Source organism: Hylobates moloch, unplaced genomic scaffold (genome assembly GCF_009828535.3).
Source record: "Hylobates moloch isolate HMO894 unplaced genomic scaffold, HMol_V3 SCAFFOLD_16, whole genome shotgun sequence".
Taxonomy (NCBI): domain Eukaryota; kingdom Metazoa; phylum Chordata; class Mammalia; order Primates; family Hylobatidae; genus Hylobates; species Hylobates moloch.
The window spans coordinates 42601003-42627728 of record NW_026652291.1 but is presented as its reverse complement, the minus strand read 5'-3'; the positions used below and the strand labels follow the sequence as shown (position 1 = coordinate 42627728).

The following is a 26726-nucleotide window of genomic DNA, read 5'->3' as shown; positions in this document are numbered from 1 at the left end:
TATTAAACTTTTTAGGTGTACAATACAGTAGTAATAATTATAGGCATAATGTTGTACAGCAGTTCTCTAGAACTTAATTATCTTGTGTAACTGAAACTTGTATGCATTGAATAGCAACTCCCCATTTTCCCCCTGTTTCTATGTGTTTGACTACTTTAGATACCTCAAATAAGTGGTATCATGCAGTATTTGTCCTTTAATGATTGGCTTATTTCACTTAGCATAATGTTCTCAAGGTTTATCTTTTTGATCATCTATGGCAAGATTTCCTTCTTTCTATAGATGAATAATATATCATTGTTTGTATTTAGCAGATTTTCTTTTTCCACTTATCCATTCATGGGCATTTAAGTTGTTTCCACATCTTGGCTATGGTGAATAATACTAAAATGTTCATGGAAACACAAACATCTGATATTTTGAGTTCAGTTCTTTTGGATAAATACCCAGGAGTGGGATTGTTAGATCACATAGTGGTTCTATATTTTAATTTTTTGAAGAAACTCCATACTGTTTTCCATAGCAGCTATATCATTTTTACATTCCCACCAACAGTATATAAGCATTCCAGTTTCTCTATATCCTTGCCAACACTTGCTATATTTTCATTTTTTGGTAATAGCCATCGTGGCAGTTGACAGGTAATATCTCATTGTGGTTTTGGTTTAAATTTCCCTGATGATTAGTGATGTTGGGCACCTTTTCATTTACTTGATGTACCTGTCAGCCATTTGTATGTTTTCTTAAGAGAAATGTTTATTTAAGTCCTTTGCCCATTTTTAAATTTGGTTATTTGTGTGTTTTTACTATTGAATTGATGGAGTTTCTTATCAATTTTGGGTATTAACCCCATATCTGATTTATAGTTTATACATATTTTTTCTTATTATATAGGTTGCTTTTTCATTCTGTTAATTGTTTCATTGGTCCTACAGAAGTTTTTTAGTTTGATGTAGTCCCACTTACTCTCTTTTTTTTTTTTTGGTCCCCTCACTATCTAGTTTTGGTTTTGTTGATTGTGCTTTTAGTGTCACATTCAAGAATCATTGTCAAAACCAATATAAAAAAGATATTCTCATATGTTTTCTACTAGTAGTTTCAGTTTCACGTCTTATGTTTAAGTCTTTAATCCATTTTGAGTTGATTTTTATGTATAATATAGGGGTTTAAGTTCATTATTTTGAATATGGATATCCAGCTTTCCCAATACCATTTATTTAAGAGGCTATCCTTTCCCCACTATGTATTACTGAAGCTTTTGTCAACAATTAGTTGACCATATGTGCATGAGTTTATTTATGGTCTTTCTATTCTGTTCCATACATCTGTCTGTATGCCAGGAGCATACTGTTTTAATTATTCTAGTTCGTAAAATATTTTGAAATCGGTAAGTGTAATGCCTCTAGCTTTGTTTTTATTTCTCAACATTGCTTTGGTTCTTTGGAGTCCTTTGGGGTTCCATTGTTTTTTCTACTTTTATTTTAAAATGCCATTTTTTAAATAGTTAATTCTTAAAGTTCAGAATTGATTGATGTGGTGTAAAGGAGAGATCAAACTAGTTTTTGCCCATACAGGTAAATATTAGTACCAATAACATTCATTAAATGTTTCCTTCTTTCCCCACAGATCTACATTTGCCTGTCTTTGTCATATATATAAAATCTCCACGTATGTATGAGGTTATTTTTAGAATCATTATCTTGTGCCATTATTATATGTTAGTTTGATGATCCCTTTGACCAAGTCCCGCTGTCTTAATTACCTTACGTTACTCCTTACCTCACTCCAATGTTGCATCTGTCTCTACTACTCTAACAAATCTGCCTGTATCAAATCCACCAGTAATCTCCATGTTGTAAAATCCAAATGGAACTTTTTTACATTTTATTTTATTCATCTTTTAGAAGAATGCAAGGCAGTTTTTCATTTTCTCTCTTGGCTTTTATAAAATCAAACAATTCTGCTTTTCATCTAATATCACCAGTCACTCCTCAGTATCCTTTCTGGCCTTTTCTCATCTACTTAACATCTAAGTGTACAAGTACCTCAAAGCTTGATCTTAAGCTCTTTTCCTTTTCCTAGCTAGAATGTCATTTTGAGTGATCATAACTACCTATTCATGGCCTTTTATATATTAATGGCTCCAAATTTATGTGTCTTTCTGAACTCCAGAATTACATTCACAGATAAAATAAATATTTATTGAACACATTCCACTTACCAAACACTAATCTAGGCAATAATTATTCAGCAGTGAACAAAAGATACAAAACTCCCTGCCCCCATGGACTATTTATTGTACTAGAGGGATAATTAACAAAGAATATATAAGTGAACTTGTGTATCATACTTCAGATTTTGATGAGCCTCATGAAGAAAACCAAGGCAGGCAAGGTACATAAAGAGTTTTGAGATGAAGATACTGTAATTTTTAAATAGGATAGAAATCTGACAATTGGACTAGAGATCTAAAAAGTCATAAGTGGAGGTCAGCAAACTCTGAAGGCCAAATTGGACTCATCATTGGTGTTTGTACAGCCACTGAGTATATAATGGTTTCTACATTTTTAAATAGCTATAAAAAATCAAAAGAAAAATAATATTTAATGGTATGTGAGAATAAATGGAATTCAAATTAATACGTCCACAAATAACGTTTTACTGGGACACAACAATGTTCAATTATTTACATACTGTCTATGGCTCCTTTCATGCTTCTATGGCAAAGTTGAGTAGTGGAGGCAAAGACCATATAACCCATAAAAGCTAAACTATTTACTATCTGGCTCTTTAGAGAAAAAGTTTTCTGATCCCTCATCTTAACCAATATACTCTACTGCTTGCAAACAAAAGGCTTCACATGACAAAGTTCTTTTTGAATTCAATATAATAAGAAAATAAACAAATCTTTAGACAAATGTGTTTATTTCTTTCAATAGACTAAAGAATTTCACTTTTTAATTCAGCTTCCAAAAGACTCGAAAGCTCAATACAACCAAGCAACAACGACATTCCAGGTGGCTGGACACCTCTATTGTGTTTAACCATTTACCAACATGTGTATGTGTAAATGTTGATGTACGTGGTTTTTACTGTCTTCTTTTTACGTTGATTTTCATTTTATGAGAAGCCTATAATTTTGTGTGAAAGTCATTACAAATACAAACATAAGGAAGAGTTATATTTGGTGTATTATTTTAAGAGGTCATTCTTAAAATTGTAATGACCCAACTGCTTTTGTCTCTTATAGGATAAAAAATTATGAGATTAAACAAGTACACATCTAAGTTCATGAGGAAATGCATTGCTCCTCCATGATGAAAAATTACCCAATTAATGTAATACATAATATTCTTAGGAATACTTTAAGAAATAATATGTAATATCATAGCCTTTTAAAAAGATTCTTTAAAGGTTGTAGATGGAAGTGTAAGCTTTAGTCAATTTGAAACTTTACTTCAAATATTGACAGCATAACTGATGCCTTGACACTAACATTCACATGTTTTATTATTTAGTAAGTAAAGGTCATATCATTAAGATGTGGGTTTCTCTGCCAGCTCTTCTGATCTCATATAAAATATCTTTAAAAATAAAGTTACAAGAAACAAAAATTAGACTGAAGGGGTTTTTGTTTGCTTGCTTGTTTTGTTTTGTTTTACTTTTGCTACATTTGAATTTTTTATGATTGCCCCCCAAAAAAACCAAATAAATGAAATTCTTCCTCTGTACATTTGTAGGATGATTTCATTACAAGAATTTTTTAAAAAAGATAAATTTAATATCAGAAATAGTCTAGAATTCTGCTGAATTTAGATTACAGAACAGGCCTTTTTATTGTATATATGTGTTCTATGTAAATAACAAGCTTGACACCAGGCCTATTATTAATATATTCACTTAGTGTTTTCTTACAGGAGTACTGTGTGGCTCTTGGCTTGACTAAGATCCCATGATTCTCTGCAATCTATTCATTAAAGTGATAAGTTTTTAAGGGAATTTAAATGCTTAAGGAATTTCAGAAAATAAAATTTGTATGTATTTTTGAAATGTACCTGTACAAATGAAAGCAGGTTTTCCTAAGACCAATACCAGAAAAGTACAATAACATTTTTTAAATATTAGAAAACCCTAGTATTAATCTGATATTCATCTCAAGTTAGGCAGCATAAGCTCACTAAAATTCCGAGTTTCATTGTTCCTGGTTGTGACTATACCAATTCAGTTCAGTAAAATTACATATCCCTTAGCAATTAATAAAAAAAAAACAAAAATTACAATCATAGCTATTATTTAGCTTCAGAGTACTTGCAAAGTAGTAAAGATCACTCTAATTGTAACATATTCATAAGGATTCAGAGATTTCAATATATCCCAAAGCACAGTATGTTTAGGGATAGTGTATTTACTTACCATTCTCAATGCAGGCAAGAGCCATCCTTCTCTATGTTAAGAAAGAAAACCAAAGTTAAAAGGATAAAAGAATCTCCTCTTTTACCTAAAATACTAACAACTGCATAAGCATTTTAATTTTTATTAGGGAATTGAAAAAATTTTAAGTATTTATGCAATTATCTTTATCTGTCTCCTCCACTAGATTGTAAGTTTCATGAAGGCAAGGACCATGCCTATCTTGGTCACAGGTGCATCTCCAGTGCCTGATGTACTGCCTGCAACATACGGGGTATGGAGTAGGTGAGTGATTTAGGGCAAAGGGCATAAAGTTTGAAGTCAGAATCCTAAAAATCAGAATCAAACTTTGACTCTACCGTTTATTAGGTGTATAATCTTGGACAATTTATTTATTTATTTATTTATTTATTTTTTTTTTTTTTGAGACGGAGTCTCGCTGTCGCCCAGGCTGGAGTGCAGTGGCGCAATCTCGGCTCACTGCAAGCTCCGCCTCCCGGGTTCACGCCATTCTCCTGCCTCAGCCTCCAAGTAGCTGGGACTACAGGCGCCCGCCACCACGCCCGGCTATTTTTTTTTTGTATTTTTAGTAGAGACGGGGTTTCACCGTGGTCTCGATCTTCTGACCTCGTGATCCGCCCGCCTCGGCCTCCCAAAGTGCTGGGATTACAAGCGTGAGCCACCGCGCCCGGCCAATTTATTTATTTTTCAGAATCTCCTTATTGTTTAAATGGAGACTATAACGCCTACCACATAGGATGTTTGTGATCATTACAGGAACTCAGGAATATATAACACTAAGAAGTGCTTAGAGATGGGCACAGTCCCTAAATGTGTGTTCCCTTACCCTCTGACTCTTGGTCTGCATTCTTCCAGGTGGCGCACACCTGAAGGCCAAGTGCCTCTTTGTGTAACCCAAAATAGTGCTAGCAGGTCAAAGAAAGTAAACACGCACTTGTTCAGTCCTACTAGACTGTGAGTCCTGCGTGGCAGGAACTGCCTCATATCCACCACTGTTACTCCAGAGACTGGAACAACGTCTTGAATGTAAGCAGGGGCTTAATGGACATTTACTATTAAATACTGAAATGAGGAAGTATATCTTTAAAGTAAATATCAACACATACATCAATATCTACCTAAATATTTGTGAATTCTTGGTTAAACTTCCTGTCAGGCCTCAGCTTTCAGCATAAAAGAATTTTACCTCCTTTTACAATTTACCATTTTTTCCTCTAAGCATAAAATATTTTATTACATAGTTAATAAGCCATTATTAAATCAAAATTTCTGTAACAGAAAACTTAAATGATGATGAAGCATTAATCCTTAAAAGCAAAAGTGATTTAAAATTTGAGGTTTGGAGTTTTGTTTGCTTCCCTGTTACACAGAAGGACAGCACTCAAGTGTATTGAGAATGGCTGAATAAATGAACCACTTCTGATCTTACTGTCTTCTGTGATTTATCAAATTATATGAATCAGTAAAAACATTGTAAAATTATGTGACAGTTGATTTTACTACTTTACCAGGCACTCTGAAACCAAATAATAACTACCAGATTAAACAAGTGAAGTCTCTATGGATGTACTGACATTTCAAATTGTGTTATTAGACAAGAGGGATCTTAATTGAAACAGCTGGATGTAACACTGGGAGTTGGGTTGGGTTGTTTCTCATTTAACAGTGACTGGTTTTCCCTAGGCAGGCTGCTTCCCATTAACTTCTCATTTATTATCAAGATGAAGTTTGATACAAGGGTTACAATATTAAACTATTGATTTAAATTATGTCTTCTGACTTCTTCCTTGGCACCAAAAATCACTAATATTTCTCACTAACTCTTTTGAAACATGCATTTAATTTTCAACCTTAAAAATCTTGGAAAAGATCATGAAGCATATACATTCTGAGACTAAGTCTGATTGGTCATCCAGATGGAATACAGGAACTAGACTAGAAGACATGTTAACTAGAACACAAGACTCCCTATTGCTGGTGCAGTATTTTATTCATCATATTCCAACTGCACTACCTCTGATTCGTACTCACACTGTGGAATCCTTTGGTTTTCATGCTGGTTTCTAGGAGTGGAATCTCTAACCCTGCATTAGATAATCTAGGTCCAAGATCTCTAATTGTTTCTCATGAGCCCGTCATGCCTCATCTAAGCAACCTGAACTTGTTTTCAGATGGTCTCTGCTGCATGGTTTAACTCAGAGATTAGGACAATACAATTTCGGTCAAAAGCTAATGGGATTTCTCTGGGGTGTACAGGATGATGATGAGTGGGAAGGATAAGGAAAGTTTATTTAGAAGAATAAGCACATTTAAAAGAGCCATAATTAAGGTGTGATAAGGAGACACTTGTCTACCAGATACTGATATGCAACAAGCAGCAGAGTGACTAAGAACATTGCCTTTAGAGCACAGACATCGTACAAAATCCAAGTTTCCCTATGTGTCATCTAAGGCACATCTAAGCTCTTACAGCCCAGTGTCTGTATCAGTAAATGGGAATAATTATAGTATATATATGTTGGAAAGAGTAAACATTAAACATGCTAAGATTATTGGCCTTCTAAATTCACAAAGAATCAAAGAAAATTAATACCTAGTACTGACAATGTTATTCTGAAAAAAGACATATGTAAATTAATGTTGGTTGTAGCTCATTTGATATTTTAGAAGAAATAAGCTACAAAAATAATAAAAACAAAAAAATGTACATAACCTTGGACTTGGCACCCCTTATTCTCACTGTTTATCTTAATGTACTCATTAGACATCTTAAATAGTCAATAATAGGTGGATGAAGTAATACAGACCTAGAATAGACTACAAATGTTATTATATTGTATACTTACAACATAAATTGATGTTTACAAAATCATACAGATAAATGTGGCACAATATACTTCTGTAAGTCGTAGCATTATGAGTGACATCATTTTTTTTTCTAGCTCTTTTTTCTAATTTTATGTAACAGTCACATATTCTACTAAACAAGCACTTTTGAAAACAAAATGGTTATATAAATATTAACACTAATTCATAATAAATAATATATTCTAACATTTATTTATCCTTGAGAGAAGTAGTAGTGGGAGTAAAGCTATACTCTGATCTGAATATATTCTGATATTTGCCCTGCAGACTCCCCTGTGCCATCTGTGCTGTCACAATACATATGAGTTAAGTCTGTGGATAATGCCCTCAAAGGCAGCAGACCCACATATTTATTTAGCATTATTCTAAACAAATATGTGATGATTAGTTCAATCATATTTGGGTACCAATATGTCCCTGGATCAATTTATGTGTTGTTATTGCTATTAGAGTAATACTTTAAACCATCATGACTATTCAGTGGAAATCATTCTATTATTTACATGGAACGCACAGGCCATTTAATATTATTAATTTCTTTAATGAGTTATTAGTAGTTAATAGATTAAGCTAGGTCTTCGAATTCCCTCCTTTCATTTGTTTCCCACCTTCAGACCAGTTATTTGGCTATTAGCATATAGGTAATTTGAATTTTATTATAAAATAGGTGAAAAGTTTCAGCTTCTAACAATCTTTCATGTCCAAATTCTATTGTTTTTTCTATTACTTTTCTTGACCCTCATCTTCGCAGCTTAAATTCGGTCTCTCCTTTTTTAAAATCTGACATGGCTTCCTGTATTGTATTTCAAGCATCATCACAATATAAAATCATATGTTTATCAGGGTAACTATTGAAGATTTTTCTCCCCCATCAGACTCTGAACAACGTAAGAGCAGGGATTATGTTTATTTCTATTTATCACTCTATAGCAAGGACCACAAAACCCTCTAATACCATAGTTTCCTTTGATATGAATGCAAATTTTAAAAATGGCTATGTCCATATTTTTAAATTCTCCCATTATATAGATCTCTCTTAAATTTATATATGCCGTCTCTCAGAGATGTCCCAGTATAAACTAGGGACATAAAGACTTCCTCAAGGAAGTATAAGGTATAGAGAAATAAGGAAGGTTGTTATCATGAGAAAAGAAGAAAATGCCTCCTGAAGGTCTTAAGAAAGAAGTCAAGAACCATAAAAAGCAAAGCTGAGAGGAAGCCATCAGGTTGCACAGCCACACAGCCCTCTCCTTGACTCCAGACCCATGCCCAGGAGGGGACATGGAGCAGCACCCCAGGCAGCTGGCAATGAACAAGATGAATCTCTTTCTTTTTTCTTTTTCTTTTCTGTTTTTGTTTGTTTTGTTTTGTTTTTCTTTTTTTCTCTTTTTTGAGACAGAGTCTCACTCTGTAGCCAGGCTGGAGTGCGGTGGCGCAATTTTGGCTCACTGCAAACTCAGCCTCCTGGGTTCAAGTGATTCTCCTGTCTCAGCCTCCCAAGTAGCTGGGATTACAAGTACGTGCCACCACATCCAGCTAATTTTTGTATTTTTAGTAGAGACAGGGTTTCACCATGTTGTCCAGGATGGTCTCGATCTTCTGACCTCATGATCCACTCACGTTGACCTCCCCAGGTGCTAGGATTACAGGCGTGAGCCCCCGCACCCTGCAGAATCTCTTTCTTACATAACAACTTTTCCTTTTATTTTAATCTATTCACTATATTTTTCTACAACCTGTTGCTGCCTTCTGCTGTGCCAGACAATGATGCCCATGGCTATTTGGCAATACTAGTAAAGGAACTAAAAGTGGATTTTCAGTACTGAATATAAATTATAAAAAATGAATACAAAATCAAAAGCAATCAGCCTGAGCCAAAAGACAGGCATCTTTTAGTCATTACCATTAAAAAAATCAAGAAAGAGATGGGAGAGTGGGTGGAGAGGAGAAAGCTACAAAGCACTGGATGAGAAATGAAAAATAACAAACACAGTCAAATAATAATAACAACAGAAATCAAAGAAGTTGAAACATTGTTTCTTAAAAGTTCAGTTTATAAAATTCAAATCTGCATAATTCTACTTTTACCTTAAAAACTGAAAAAGTCTCGGAAGCATTATGGTCTCATTTAAAAATAAGTGTATCAATAGCCATTACTGCAGATTTACGGCAGTGGGAGTTTGAAAACAGATCAATCAAGGCAGCTCAGTACAAAATAATAGGTTGGATACAAACACCTACTCATAGTATAACACTGTCTGCAGCATGTGGAAGCATTCATGATTTAATTTTTCCCCAAAGTCTAAAATACATTTCAGTTCAATGTGTATATATATATATAGAAATATGTCATTCATCCAAATTACTCCACAATTGATGTTCTATTTTCATCTACACATAAATAAAATACTGCCCACTGAATACCAAGCAAAAACTAAGATTTAAAATGGTGCCAGGCATAACACAGTGCCTGTAGCTTATAACCTGTAAAGGATGAAATGTGTTATAACCACAATAGACTAAATTATCTGCTACCTCTTATTATTGCCTACCTTGTGCAAGCACCACGTGGGCATTTTTCACCTCCCAGCCAACTAAGTAAATGTGGCTGGTGGTAACTCCAATACAGATGTGAACACAAAAGTATGAAACCTGATCCTTATGGCCTAGATGAAGTAGGGTACTGAGCAAGATATCCATGGACCTCTGTAAACAATCCTGCCTTCTCATTTCTGGACTGTGGCTATCAAATGATTCCTTTGGTCCTTCCTCAGAAGCTAGTATCAGAGTGATGAGAAAATGAAATATAAATTAGCCCACACTATTATGCTAAATTTCAACGTGATACAAGAAAAGAATGTGCTTAATATTATCCCCAAGATAGGTTTGAATCAAATAACACAGCCTAAGATTTGACACATGAAAAGTTTACTAATAATTATATTAGCTGACAGTAATGTAAAGCTTGCAATGGAACCCTCTTAAACGACGCTAAAAGCCATGAAAACTAATATATACGTTTGAGTGTTCCAAATTACTATTACAAAAAGTATTGCTTAAAGTTTTCATCTGCTTGTAATGTTTTCAATAAGCCACTGGCTGTTATTTTACTTAACTTCTGATATGCGAAACGAAAAAACTGAGGTTTCACATAAAGTCTACTTTCTCACATAATATGTGTAGGTCAGTCAGAAAAGAAAAATGTCAATAATAATTCCGAATGCTTACTTTGTAATATTTCAGTAGGTAACAACTGAGAAACACATGTAGATGTAACAATAGTTAAGTTCTCTGATTATGTTTAGGTACTGACGGAAAAATTATAGTTTTCATATATTTATTGCATAATACTTTCAAATAACAAGCTGAAGAATAGCTTCTCGTAATGATATGCCAGTTTCTTATAATAGTTTCTTAATAGTGTTTCTTGCTGAACAAGCAGGTAACTCAAAGACCACAGGGAAAGCTACTACAGTTGTCCCATACCGGCCCGGCATAGCCCCTCTATTAGACATTCTGAGTCCTAATTTTTTAAGGTAGTATATGTTCTATCACCTTGGAAAAGCCCTTTCATTTCATATGTAAAACTACAGTACTTAGCTGTCCTAATAAAAAGTTGTTGGAAAATAATTAGTGAATTATTACAGATTTTTATACTATAATTCTTTTTATATAAAATCCTTTAAATACATACATGTAAATTGTAAATGAGATGTAATAGATAATAGTACTCCAAATCATTCAGACACAATCATATAATCTTACTGTCAGGACCTGCAAGTTTATTTAGTACTATGTTCTACATATGTGCCTAAATCTTTTTCTGGCAGACTGTGAATTTCCTCCTGAAACAGATCATTCCATTTTTAAAAATGCCAAATACTTCAAGTTACCTGTCATATCTCTCCCAAGTCTTTTCTCAGCTAAACTAAATATTCATATTTCTTTTAACTACCCATCGTGTAACAAAATTCCAAGAACTTTGTGCCATCATGCTTATATAATTCTGATAAGTGTGCTGCTTATAGGATGACATTTCTTTTAAAATATCCAGCAGAAGTTGAACACAATATCCGAACACAATCTATGATCTGATTAAAATGGGCTGTACTGGCATGATCATTATCTTTCTTGATTCAAAGGCTAGATTACTTTTAGTGCATCTTAAGACCAATTCAGTTTTATTTTATTATATTCACATACATATATTTACATGGCTTTTTTTTTTTTTTTTGACAGTGTCTCACTCTGTTGCCCAGGCTGGAGTGCAGTGGGGTGATCTCGGCTCACTGCAGCCTCCTCCTCCCGGGTTCAAGCGATTCTCCTGCCTCAGCCTCCTGAGTAGCTGGGACTACAGGTGCACACCACCATGCCCGGCTAATTTTTGTATTTTTAGTAGAGACGGGATTTCACCATGTTGGCCAGGATGGTCTCGATCTCCTCACCTCGTGATCCGCCTGCCTCGGCCTCCCAAAGTGCTGGGATTACAGACGTGAGCCACTGCGCCTGGCCCCTACGTGGCTTTTAAATATGGGACATTTGTCGGTGGAGTTTTCTTACAAGACTAGTGCCTTTGCTCTTGGCTTCAACTATGATATATATCATCACGGGAACCTCTTGAAGTATTTTAATATCGAACCAAGAAAATGATGACATGTATGAAAATATAATCCATTTTTCATATCTAGTGATACGATGAAATATTTAAACATCATTTCCCAAATTAAAAAAATATACAAAATTAAACTGTCAAAAGGAAATTAACTTGTAGAAAAAAATATATTGCCTACTGTATTTGAAAGCAGAGTACTTCTCTGATAGATTCGGTTAAAATATAATAAAAAATTTTAAAACGTTCAAAATTTCAATTTGTTTAAATTCTAAAGGCATACTCCTACCTGATTTTTTTGTGTAATTCTGCTGGGACATTTCATATAATAGCATCTTCCTACTGATACCTTATGTTTATTATAAAACATATGAAACAAAAATGAAGACCAAATAGCTTTTTCTGATTTTTTTCAAGCTACATGTTAGAGAAAAAAGTAAGATATTGGAAAATACAAAAAGTAAGGTTTTAGACCTTTCACTGTATGAAACAAGCTGAAAAAAATCCAGTATGATGGGAAATATGTGGTCTACACATTGTTTTACAAGTCTTACATTTTTTCACATGTTCCAAAAACCTGAAAATAAAGTCCCCAGCCATTTACTTCATCTGAATTATTTCCCAGTAAAGTCATTTCAAACTGCAGGGTCGAATTTTTTGAGCTTTAACCATCATCCTTTCTATTTGTTCCAATAATCTCCTCTTCCCCTTTTAAATCCTCACTTATTCCACCCATTTCTTCTTCCTTCACCTACACAGAATATTAGCAAGTAGCAAAGCCCAGAGGATGGATTTGGCTATTAAATTAAAAAAAAATCTAAAGCAGCTGTACTAATGAGCAGTCAATAACATATTTTCAACTAAATAAAATTGAACTAGGCACTGTTCTATATTAAAAAATATTGCCTAAAGCAAACTTTCATGATAGAAATGCTGCAATCTCTACGTCAGTACAGATTTTAATGCCACAATTATATTAGAGAAAGCATTATTCACATAAGGCATGTTAAGACAGAATTAAATTACAGTGATTAATTTGCTTGTAGGTTAAAGCTGAATTCAAAAATCTATAAAACTAAATATGTGGAAATGATAGAAGGAAATCTCAGTCATTGGGGCGAAGGTTTTTCTCTAATTAGCTTCAATGACTCATTAAATTTCTTTGTACAGCAATTGAAAAAATATACAGCTATTTTAAAACTAACCAGAGAAGAGAAGCGTTAAAACAAAGACATTTGGCTTCATATATTACATTTCCTTTTAAAGTATATATTCATAGTTAAATTTGATAACCTCTATTTAAATTATTTGAAAAAGAAATATCAATAAAATATAAAATAAGAAACATAAAGTAATAAAACGTATATTTGGCTTATGGAGGAACAGGAAGTCTAATAGAGGTCTCTAACATAAAATACTGGATAATTGTTAAAATTCAGATACTGTTTATTAAAGCTACATCCAAAAGTACGTACATAATTCTAAGATGGTGACTGCAATTGTGGAATTTATATTATTACTGTCATCAACCTTTCATTTTATTTTTCCTACACTTGTGTTTTAACAGGTTTAATCAATTTAACTCATAATCAAAAGTCTATGGCATAGATAGATAATTGATGATTGATATAAACATAAATAGGTAGATACACACACACATACATAGAAAGTTTTGTTACAAAAGCCATATGTGCTCACTCGCTGCTCTTTTGAGAACAGACTATGCATGGGACAAAGGTGGAAGCACTAGCCAGTTAGTTGGTATTAGAAAAATCCAGGGAAGACATGATGGTGACGTGGACCAGGTGATAGCAATGAAGGTGGTGCGAATCAGAGGTAGAGCCAAAAGGATTCAGCAGAGGTTTAAATGTGGGAGATTTTGTCTTAAGCAACTGAAAGGTAGTGTTTCCATTAATTTCACTGGGAAAAAAATGTCTGTAAAACAGGTTTTTAGGAGATGATTGGAAGTTTGGTTTTGGACAACTTCACTGGACATGAGTAGGCAGTTGGAGGGGACAGTCTATAGTTCAGGGAATCAAGTTCAAGAGAAGTATGAACATTGGGTGGTGTTGGTTTAAAGTAATGAGATTGCAGGATATCATGAAAGAATGGAATACAAACAGAAAACGGACGAGGCACAAGGACTGAACTCTAAAATACCACCAAATTTAAAATATTATCTTATTCAAATTGCTTTCAAGAAATGTGCTACCAATTTACACACCTCCCAGAATTATACAATAATGCCAGTCACCAACCTTTGCTAAGATTGGGCATCATCTTTGCCCATTTGCCATATTAAAAATGTTTCTATGTCTTTTTGTTTTTTTTTTAAGTTTTAACTCTTTGTTCCAAGGGAAAATAAGCCTTTTTATGCTTATTAGTAATTTGCATTCTGTCTTCCATAAATTACCTATGTCCTCAGATCATTTTTCTCTCCAAGTATTCTAATTCTTCTTATTAATTTATAAATCACTTTACATATTAAGGTAATTAACCTTTCACTTGCAAAATTTGTTGCAAATGCTTTATGTCATTTTCATTTTCATAGTTTTCTAGTGTGAAAGATTTTACACTTTTTAGCAAAATCTATTTGTCAGTTACCTTGTTATATATTCCATTACTTTAATATGTACAAACATAAATTAAATATATTCACATATTTTCTTCTAATAGTTTACAGTCTCTTGTTTTTTTGCATTTAATTCTCAGTTCTTCTGATATCTATGTTAGGTCATGAGTGAAGACCCTTATAAATATTTTATTAGATTTTTAGTTCATTTTATAATGATATTAAGTAATATGTCAATTCCATCTTTACAATTCATTCTTTAACTTATATTCAGTTCTTATTTATAGTGGAATCTAGTTCTGAGATATCTATTCCCTCTCTTTTCTTTAGTTACTAATTCTTTTGTCTATGCTTCAAGGCTTTATTATTGTATTGTATTATTATATTGTATCTTTATTATTGTATTTTAAAGTTAAATATTTTTATATATACTATATATATATAAAATTTATTTTTTAAATAGCTGAATGCCTAACAGGCATAGGAGTCTTCTGCTCTAGCTGTCAGGTTCTTTACAAAACCAGAGAGCTGAATGACAGTTTTTGTTTTCCTCTTGTTTAGTATAGCATATGGTGAGTAATCTAAGAATCATTTTTGAATTCAGTTTCTTTGATGATGCAATACTAGAAATCCCTACACCCCCTTTCTAAGCCCGGAATTTGGCAGATGTCTTTCCTCCTTCCTTCTCTTTCCTTCAGTGCTGTTAACCTAGAATTTATGCATCTGGGTGGGGATTTTCTTAACAGACTGGGATAAATCAATACAGGCATAGAGTATGTTTCATACATGAACAAGGAAACTTTTATATTTGTCACAATTATTTAAATATGCTTTTCCTATTAGTCAAAAACAACTTTGAGGATTCCTCACTCAATTAAAAGCCACATCCATGATTTTTTCTTATCCAAATGCTAATCAATTTTGTTATCTTAAAATATCCCCTTAAAAAATCTTTTCATTGAAATTAAATTTTCATTTCACTTTTAATATTAGTCTCCCCATATTTGTTCTATTACTCCATTTTCCTTGGCTACCTTGCTAATCAGAAGTACCTTTCTTTAATTGCAAACGAACAAGTAAACAAAAAAAATTATTTAAGGCAGTACATGGTAGGTACCTAGAAATTTTTCCGTCACGTGGCATGTGCTCTTTGAGACACACTGCATGCCAGTGCATCAGACCCTAACTGCATCATGAATCAGACAGTTAAGCATGTCCTCAAGGGGAGGCTTGAAGACAATCTAGTCAGCTCCATTCATGAATAACTCAGTATTCAGGAATATAGAGAGCAAGGACTCAAAACTCTGCTATGTACTAGATTTGTGCCAGAGGCCCTGGCTCAGACTCTTTTCAAATATGTAAAAGGCCATTATTCCATCATTTACTGATTTTTTATTAGTTACCATGTGGCTCTATTGCATTTTCTGGAAAGGAAAGCTTCTTGCTGAGATAGTGATTGACAAGGCTGGTGGTTGCCTCTTGATCTGTTTCATTTAATGTGGGCTTCAACAGACATCCTGCTTTTGATGACTTAAATTCTGTTACTCTCACCTTCACCCCAAGGAACATTCTGTTTCTTCTTTGGATACTCTCTCTACTAACCATATATTGGCTCAGATATACATTAATCAAATTCCATAGAAATGTAGTTTGCTTTCTCCCTTCTGTTTTCATGCGTACTACTTCAAGGGGCCATTTAACTGGAAAATTTATACTGTATCTTGTAAAATATTGAAAAAGGAGTAAATCTCACCCCCTTTCACAATTCCTCCACATAGCTGCCCCCAAGTATCTCACCTGCACTCCCTCTGAAGGCTTCTCTCCCTCAACTCCTACGTTCCTCGTCCATTCCCTACACCTCCACTCAACCATCTATTCCTAACAACACCTGCCCTGGCTTAAAACAACTTACTTACATGTTGCTTCAAGAAATTCTCCTAACTAAACATCTACTTTGCTCATTTGCTTTTTCCCTTTGACACTGAAAGATGCTTTTTGAGCAGGTCTTAAAGAAAAACCATAAGTCAACCTCACAAGGTTAAAAGAACAAAAAAAAAATTGTGGGAAATGGCCAGGAAGGTATTATGCCATCGAATTATCATATGTCAAAAATCAGTACCTAAAAAGAATAGTCTCCAATGATGTTTATAAAGTAAAATAGCTCAAGACTGGTTTCCTCTAAAACTCTGTGTACAAGCTTTATTTTTCATCCTCTGTATTTGATGTGAATCAGCTGGGTGTAGGAAGTGAGGATTTTTTAAAATTTGGTTTTATTTATTTTAAGGAGGATCTTGAGTTCTTCTTTGCCCCAAATATGAGATAGATGAGAAAAATTAAAATCAGCTCCATGAAAAGGCAAGGAAGAGATTAGAGATATCAGATGATTGGAGAGGGAGATATCTATTTTATACATGTGTGTAAGGCAAAGTGGAAAATAAAGAATTATAAGTTCTTTATAAAACATATGAGATGGGAGAAATTTAAGTGGAGGACAGCATAGAAGACACTTACATTTTAAATTTATAGCCAGGGAGTCTCTTTCTAATTTTTAAATGAGAAAAAAGTCAAAGGGGAAATCAAGAATAAATTCTAGCAGGAAAAATGGCAACACTCTGAGTTTTAGAGGAATGCAACAAATTACTGTGAGAGGTAATAAGAGTGTTTTAGGGAAATAGAATAATGAGTTATTTTCACGAACTGAATTTTCTAAATTGAATGTGATGACTGGTACTAATTGATGATTAATGGTTTAGTGCTTTGCACCTTCTAAGCACTCAATAAATATGATTGATTGACTGATATGTCACTTACAAATACAGAATAACAGTTACGAAGCAATTATACAAGCAATACGTGAGTGGAAAAGCTTAATGCATCTGAAGATCCTACTAAAATAGAAACTAAATAATAATAATAATAACCCATACCTTTTCTGTGTCAATGCCTTTTGACATTGACCATGTTGAGACAATATAATCCATGACTCGCTCACTAAGGCCTTTTGGGACCTGATAGAGTTTTAGGAAGTCCCGTACATTATTCAGCATCTCATGGTATCGGTTGGTGTTGGCATACATTTGCTGGAAAATTGTTGTAACATTTCCAAAAATAGTTGCATAAAGAAGAGCTGAAAGAGAAGAAATGATAAAAATAAAACAAATATCTCATGTGAAAAAAATACAAATATTTGCTAAATCAATGAATAATTTGACAAAGACATCCTTATAAACTTGTAGGGGTAAATGCATGTTGAATTCTGAGAAGATTGCCTGACACCTGGTATTCACTCAGAAAATGTTACCTGCAGTAGGAGAAACATGACTTTATGAGCATGCGCGACTCTAGTCAACATGGCAAAACGTAAGAGTCATCACAATATTTTCTGAAGAACCAGATGATCCAAAGTTATAATTTTGCCTAAGAAATTCTATTTGTTAGTAGATTAAAGTTACCCTCCACTTTGTCCTCCTGAATGAAGCCTAATCAATTTAAATTTTTCAGGGATTGATGATCCAGTTTAGAAACATATGCTCTTTCTCATTGCCTGCTCCCTCCAGCTTTTGGAATACCTCCCTGGTTATAAATATTTTTGACCGAACATCAGAAATTTAGGGAGTGGAGACAAATTAATGTGCTTCATGTTTAGAAGGTTCTGAAGATAAAGAGGTTTGGAGTTTTTAGCTAAAATAAAACTTTGGCAATGCCGAGAAATTCCAGTTATTAAATTCATGTAATTATTCCAGTGATTTTTTTTATTCCATCATTTTAATTAAATGTAAAGTTAGTCCACTGACAATTGTCATTCATCTACGGGGGACTACGGGTGGTATAGGGTATTTCAAAGCCCCGACTGCTCCCTCCTGCTCAATCCGTAATTCACCAACTCTTCTTTCTCCAGACCTAGTCAGGCTATTAATGCTGACAGGATCCTACAAAAGCTTATTTAGGGGAGAGTTCAGCCTAAACTGAGAACAAACTTCCAATCTTCAATAGCATACTACCCGCAACTTGCCTTGCCCCTCTGGTTTCACTCCCTTGTTAACTGGAAGCTTTTTTGAAAAGGGGGCAGTACTTTATTCACCTTAATGTTCAGTACACAGGCATTCCATAAGCATTTCACAAATAAGTAGACTCACAGGCAATGATAATTTCCATCCTACATCCTCCAAGCATTTGAAAAATTACTCTAAACAAAATATAGGCTGTTTCACTTCGCAGTTTCATCAGCCAAATCCCATTTGATGGAAGTGGTATAAAATCAAGCTAGTGAAGCACTTAAGATCTTTAATATACTGCTTTTAGAAAATTATTTGTTTTTTTCAAGAAGAGCTGTTCTCCTCTGAGTATAACAAATTATAATTTCACAACAGAAAGCTATTATTTTATAAAAATTTAGTCAGTTTTTCTGCTATTATTTGATGTCAGTGCAGGACAATTTTTTTAAGACAGACGATATTTTGTTAGACCTGAGTAGGAGGAATACAGTGTTGACATTTCCCAACGGAGCCTTTATACCTTTGAATATTCATATTTAAAAACAAAACAATTATCATTTTGTCAGTCTTTCAATGTCCTGTGTGCATACATTTATTTTAATACTTTGAAATAAATGTGTTTATCTTTAATGTATCAGTTTTCCATGTTGAAATGAAGCATTTACTAGGATTGTGGTTATAGCATCCTGAGATCTTGATTCTATAAAGAATTTTTAAGTTTATTAAAAGATATAGAGTTCTTTCCTTAAAAAAAACAAAAAAACTAAAGGTAATCACAGACTTAACATCTCTATTCCACCTTTGTTGCTATTAAGAAAAACAAACAGAAATAAGGTTAACAAATTAATGATAGCAGAATCATCTAACAAATATGGAATTTTACATTTTCAGAAAAGAGAAATAAGAAAAATTTACATTTTTAAAATAATGAGTATTTTAGGGGTTAATAAAATAATGCTGCAATTATGATTTTTAGTAGTGCTCAGCTATCATAAATTGTCAATAAATGTCACAGAACTACCTATTATTTTGACATGTTTAACTTGTTTGGTTCTCTAAGATGCTTGCGATATGCTACATTTGCCAAATGTCTTATTACTGCCTTCTAGTTTAACAAATTACTACACATTTCATCTTTTAGGGTACATTAAATGTATACACAAAATATATTCTGCTCATATAGAAAGCTTAAGATAAAATATGAAGAACCTGCTAATGTATTAAAAGTTTGCAGCACTAATAAGTGAAGAATTATCAACATCCCATTAAGTTTGGCATATTATAAAAATATCCATTTTGTTCATTTTTCATTTTCATTATTTTATGAACACATAATTATACATATTTATGAGGTACAATGATATCTTCATATAAGCATATATTGTATAATGATGAAATCAGGGTAATTGGTTATCATTTCTTTGTGTTAGGAACATTCCAATTCCACTCTTCCAGTTCCTATGCAATTTACAATCAATTATTATTACCCATAGTTGCCCTATTGTGCTACTGAACAGTGGATCTTACTTGTATTTTTGTATCCATTAACCAACTGCTCTTTATCCCACACTGCCTCTCGTTTTCATGTGAATGTAGTGTCCCTACATTGGATAAGACTAAACAAGATAATAATTTAAAGTAAGAGATTCAATTACCTGTTTACATTTTGTAATTTTATTTTGAAATAATTTTAGACTCAAAAGAAGTTGCAGAAATAGTGCAGAAAGCTTGCGTTGCCCACATGCAGCTTCTCGCAAGGATGACATCCTACACAATTACAGTAATATATCAAAACCAGGTAACTGATAATGGCACAATACAATTAACCAAACTAGAGAGCTTTTTTTTTGGCCAGTTTTTCTTTTTTTCGTATGCACTTGTTTCTTCAGTGTATAGTTTTATAAAATTTTATCACATATATAGATTCATGTCATTTACATTTATTTTTAAAAGGAGAAATCACTTCTTCCTTACGAATCTCTTCCATCTTGAGTCTGGAATACATTTCAAAAGAGACAGTGTGACAGCATGTATGGTACTCCAGCAAGCAACAGCAGCTGCCCACCACACTTGTGTTCCAGAACAAATGAGCACATCTTTGATGAGAGAGGCCTTGGAGCATGACACACAATAATGAGGGAAACTGATCTCAGTAGAAGCTCCCTCTAAACTGCTAACTTTCAAAATAATACCCCCCTCCCATATTACAGACACAACTATCTTCTTGGATGTCTAATCATTATTTGGATCTAACACATCCAAAAAGGAACTCAGTCTACAGAACCCTCCCTCCAATAGCCAAATGCACTTTTCACCTCTGCAAACAGCAAAGCCATCCTAGTTGCTCAGATCAAAAACCTCAGTTATTTTTCAATCCATTCTTTGATTCATCTCCTATATCTGATCTATCGACAATTCCTGTTCGCTCTACCTTCAACATATAGCTTCAATTCAATCACTTCTCACTACCTCTACCAGCATCCTTGCAGTCTCTAAGAGTGTGCGTCTTTCGACCAATTACTAAACCTCCGTTGGCCTCTATGTCCTCACTTAGAACTTTAAAATTACACTGGAATCTTCACAAAAGGGTTGTGTTAAATGAGATAATGCATATAAAACAGTATAAAAAAGAGTCTAGTAGTCACTAAGTATCCACAAAATGCTATGCATCATCACCACAAAAATCATTTCCCAAACAAAAAGAATAATCATATAATATATATATGATCTTGGCCACATACAATCGTAGCACTGCCTCTTCCACTGGCCATCACTCCTATCAGCCTTCTCTTCATTCCCTCTGCTTCAGTACACATCTTCTTGATGCTAATCAAACAACCTAAACTCACTCATTCTTCAGGGCCCATTTACTAGCTGTTCCTTGAACACTCTTCTCCATGATCCTCACTTGGTCTGTTTCCTCTCCTCATTCAGGTCTCTGCTCAAAACCTGACTCATCAGCGGGGTGCAAGTAGCTCATGCCTGTAATCCCAGCACTTTGGGAGGCCAAGGTAGGCAGATCACAAGGTCAGGAGTTCGATACCAGCCTCACCAACATGGTGAAACCCCAACTCTACTAAAAATACAAAAATTAGCTGGGCATGGTGGTGCACACCTGATATCCCAGTTGCTTAGGAGGCTGAGGCAGGAGAATTGCTTTAATCTGGGAGGCGGAGGTTGCAGTGAGCCGAGATCGCACCACTGCACTCCAGCCTGGGCGACAGAGTGAGACTCTGTCACAAAAAAAACAGCCACAACAACAAAAAAACCCTCATTCATCACTGAGGCCTTCCCAGACCATGCTGTCTAAACATCCTCTTCCCCCAGTATCACTATCTTACTATGCTTTATCATTCTTTATTTTATTTATCACTACTTTAACTTACATTACTTATTTATTTTTTATTTATTTATTTATTCACTTATTATCCATCTTTTCCCCTAGGAATGCAAATTCCAAGACAGCAGTTGTGGGCCTGTCCTTTTGGCTCACTGCTGTATTTTCCCAATATAGACCAGTTCCTAGAACATGGCAAGTGTTCAAATATTTTTTTCCTGTGAATTCACACACCAAAAACTAAGAAACAGTTTTTCAGAAACGTTTTATTTTCATATCAAAATCTCACTACCACTGTTACAAACATATAGAAGGAATATACACTGTTAAGGCAGGTAGGGGAATGAAACATTTAAAGGCTAAGGTTATTCATGTCCTAACCATATTAAGGTAAAAATAAATTGGAAGTCCCACTGTCATTCATCGAACATGAATTCCCATGGTCTGGCCAGTTTTGTAGAGACCCCTTACATTATTTTACCTTTTGAATGGAGATATCATATAGTCAATCCATGTACTTTACTATTAATAGTAATAATTAGGTTAATTTGTGACAATTTCATAAGGGTCTTTTTATATGCTCTCCTGCAGACTTATAGACTTCAGATAACTGCGAATTGTGCAAGCTAATCATACTTAAGGTCTTAGTAAATCTGGCATACATACCAGCAAATGCCTTACATAAAAAGTCTTATATTTTTCTTATTCACCACAAAGGGATTATTTTGAAGATCATTATAACGCATAAAAGATGGAATATAGACCTTGCCTCTCAATGGAAGGGGTCACAAATTCTTTGAGAACTCTTCCATTGAGAGGCAAGGTCTATATTCTGATCCCTTGAATGTAGGCATACCCTATGACTCTTTGACCACTAGAATATTGTGACCATGATTTTGTGCCAATGTCTAGGCCCAGAGGCCTTACAAAACTAGAAACTCCTAATTCCTCACTATTGAAACACCTGCTCTTGGAATCTAGTTTTCACGCTGTGAGGAAGCCCGAGCATTTTTCTGGAGAGGCCCACTTAGAGAGGAATAAAGGCCCCTAGCCAATAGCTTTGGCTGAGCTCCCAGCTAAGCACTGGCCATAGCTGCACAATTTACAATATTGATGAGTATACATTTCTGGTTAACACTTACGACTACGTAGGTGGTTCGATGAATCCTTTTTTTCTTTTCATATTCATGATATTTAATAATGATACTTAAGAAATAAAACAAAATGTTCCATCAGTCTGTGATTGTATGTGCAGGATACAGCTTGAGAACATCAGCCTATCAGCCATTTGGCTGAGTCAACTAAGTAGAGTTTTCAGGACCATTGAAGCCATCCTAGCTGATACTACATGAACTTGAAATAAGTCATATCCTCATAGCCCTGTGCAAATTGTAGATTCATGAATAAAATAAATAATTATTCTTTTCTTAAGCCACTAAATGTGATTAGTTATGTAACTATGATCAATTTAACGTTAATAACACAGAATGGTTCTCAGTTGCGCAGGGGTCCTGGAGGGGGAGGGTAGTGAGTCCTTTATGACACACATCACAGCCCAAGAAGATATTCTGAAAAACAATTTTTAATATATAATATAGTTTCATATTTTAAAATGGAAAAATGCCTTTTATTTTTATAATATGAATATTAAAGACCTGAAAGAATACACAATGTTATCAAAAAGAGACAGGTCAAAAGATTGAACAATGTTATAACTCATCACAGACATCACTATTCATTCAAGCATTGTTGAATTTAGTAGTTATTTCTTTGACACCTATTATATGCCAGCCACTATACCAACCACTGGGAACACAATGATAAAACAGACAGACATAATCCCCACCCTCCAGTAGTATCCACTACTCCCTATAGAAAACTATTCATCATTAATTCTCCCAAATTGTATTCTTTGAAAGAAGATGAATCTTTCTCTTTCTATAGTTTATAAAAATTCATGTAATGAATCTAAGCATATAAACAATATAGTTTATTTCTCAGGGTTAAACAATTTGTAGAGTCAAAAAAAAATCATGTTAAGCTAATTAACCATAACCTGGCCTTCACTCTTATGAATTGCTCATGATAAGAGATCAAATAGTGATATTCAGGTCTCTGAAAAAATGTTGTCCAGTCATTTCGTTTGCTCATTACATCAAGCTGCATCTCTCCATCTCCTTATTAATAATCTTTCCTTCCTAGATATTATATTTTGTGCCCCTCCATAATGATAACCAATACTAACTTTTCCTAATTATCTTCCTTTTATAAATCTTGCCAAGTGATATTGGCCTTAGACTAAGTAGTTTAAACTATTGATATGATAATGCATTTCCAGTAACGCTTAAGGCCTCATAGGTGGTCCGACCATCATTCTCTACTTTTATTTCTATTCACTAAAGTTCACCTTTAATAATGACATTTAAGATGTGGAAGGAAAATGTTCCAGCAATCTGTGATCATCTGTGTAGCACACAGCTTGTTAAAACATTTGAAATGGCTCTGGTTGGCCTTAGCACAAAGTGGAGAAGCTGATCTTCAGAAACTTCCAGTTTCCAAGTTGCTCTCCTTCCATCTCTCTCATAATGGCTCCTGGCTTTGTTGGATGCTCTTTTGCAGTGACCCATATATGTAGGCACCCTCTATGCATCTGCTACGAGCCAGGCAATTTCTATTTTCCAATCTTCATTTAATCTACACCCCATTCCATCTAGTATCTGGGCTGTGGCAACTGTTTTGTTAGAAACTGGTCTCATCAATAACTTTAAGTGTTAAATACTGAAAACTATTTGACACATTTTTCCCTCTAAGAGATGTTGGAATTTTGAAAGGGAAATTCCAAGTAATACAGTGAGTTGACTGAATCACTATTTGAATGAACTGTCAACTAGTAAAATTAGTTAGGACACAGCAGGATCACTTTTAGAACTTACCAAATTTTAGTGTAATATTGGATAGATGTCACCTATCTTAGAGCTGATCCTGTGATTACCATAACTGACTTTGTCAAAATAGCCTCAATAATTACATGGCAATGACTATTGATATTATTTCCTATATGCCCTAAAGAATCACTTAACTTTAGAAAGTTAATCATAAACCTGCATTAATCAATTACTAATGTAACAAAGATGGAAGAAATGGAGAGAGGAAGAGGAATGAAGGGAAAGATGTGGGAAGATTGTTCACTTGAAAAAATTATAAGAAATTAACATAAAAGTAAAAACAAAGAATCAAAGTATCCAGATGGCTTGATCTCCACTTTATCCTTCTATGATAGTTACTCTCTTTTAAGCTAAGTGTATTAGTCAGGGCTCTCTAGAGGGACAGAACTAATAGGATATATCTTCACTTAATATTAATCTTAATATATAAAGGGGAGTTTATTAAGTGTTAACTCACATGATCACAAGGTCCCACAATAGGCCATCTGCAAACTGAGGAGCAAGAAGAGCCAACCTAAGTCCCAAAACTGAAGAACTTGGAGTCTGATGTTCAATGGCAGGAAGCATCCATCACGGGAGAAAGATGCAGGCTGGGAGGCTAGGCCAGTCTAATCTTTTTATGTTTTTCTGCCTGTTTTATATTCTAGCTGCACTGGCAGCTCATTAGATGGTGCCCATCCAGATTAAGGGTAGGTCTACCCTTCCCAGTCCACTGATTCAAATGTTAAACTCCTTTGGCAACACCCTCACAGACATACCCAGGATCAATACTTTGCATCCTTCAATCTAATCAAGGTGACACTCATTATTACCCATCACAAGTCCACCCCTTGTCAACTTGAACCCATACACATCTCCTGAGATCATAATCTTCAAATAAAGACAATAATAAAGTCATAATTACACCTAACATAGTACAACTATCCTTTGTACAATCAGAAACACACCAATCCCCAACCCAAATACTATTACATAAAGTTAACAATACTTAAATGCTGATGCTGATATGAAGTCAACATGATAAAGAAAAACAAAGGAAATAAAATGAAGATATTTTCTTAGTACAAGTATATACGTGCACAAACATATTTTTAACAAAAGAAGGAGGAAATACTGATGACAATTACAGTCCTCATTTCTGCAGCTGGTCACATGGTAGTAGCTGGTATTGATGACTACCTTCTACTACCCATTCTGTATTCCTTTTGCCTTCAGCAAGAACTTCAGCAGGTTGTGTTTTTTTCCTGGTGGAGTGACCCAAACCTTCATTCCTGAAGGGTCTGGGTCATTTGTAGTCCTGCCTGGATTGGGTTGTTGTAGTTTCCCATTGACCTTAATCACAGGGCGTGGTAATACTAAGAGATGCCATAATGGATCTCCTGTATTCCATGCATACTCTTCCTTACCTCCATTGGGGAGTAGTAAACTAATTTCATCTTGAAAGTGTGGGACAATCACCCAAGCCAGCATTGTATCTCCCTTCTTAGCCTGTTGACTTAAAGGTAGGAAGAGCCCAAAGTGTCCAGGTGGCAATCTTAACTTCCAGTTTAATGGAATCATTGTTGTGTCTCCTGGTTCCTCCCTCCGGAACTAAGACCTCTAGGTCAGCAGAATGTAATATCGCAGGAACAGGAAGTGAAAATTTTGCTAGTGGATCCCTAGGGGTGATGGTGAATGGTGCCACTTCCACTTCCACCCCTTAATTACTAGACCCATGAATCTTGGCTATGGGAGAAACAATACCATATATCGGATGCTGATTCAGAGTATACATGGCCTTCTGGAGAACTCTGGCCAAGACCTGCAAAGTATTATCACCTAGTTGGCATTGTAATTCTGACTTCAAAAGACCATTCCACCATTCTCTTAATCCAGCTGCTTCAGGATGATGGGGAACATGGTAAGACCAGTGAATTCCATGAACATGAGCCCATTGCCACACTTCTTTAGCTGTAAAGTGAGTGCCTTG

At 34.5% G+C, this 26726-nt stretch overlaps 1 protein-coding gene across 1 annotated transcript in view; it reads right to left on the bottom strand.

The window, feature by feature from the left end:
* KCNH5 (potassium voltage-gated channel subfamily H member 5) overlaps window positions 1–26726 on the bottom strand; it is a 349850-nt gene that overhangs the window by 137012 nt on the left and 186112 nt on the right. Inside the window, exon 8 of the mRNA XM_032180213.2 lies at window positions 17408–17607. Coding sequence (XP_032036104.1) covers window positions 17408–17607 — 200 coding nt within the window. The remainder of the gene's footprint in view (window positions 1–17407; window positions 17608–26726) is intronic.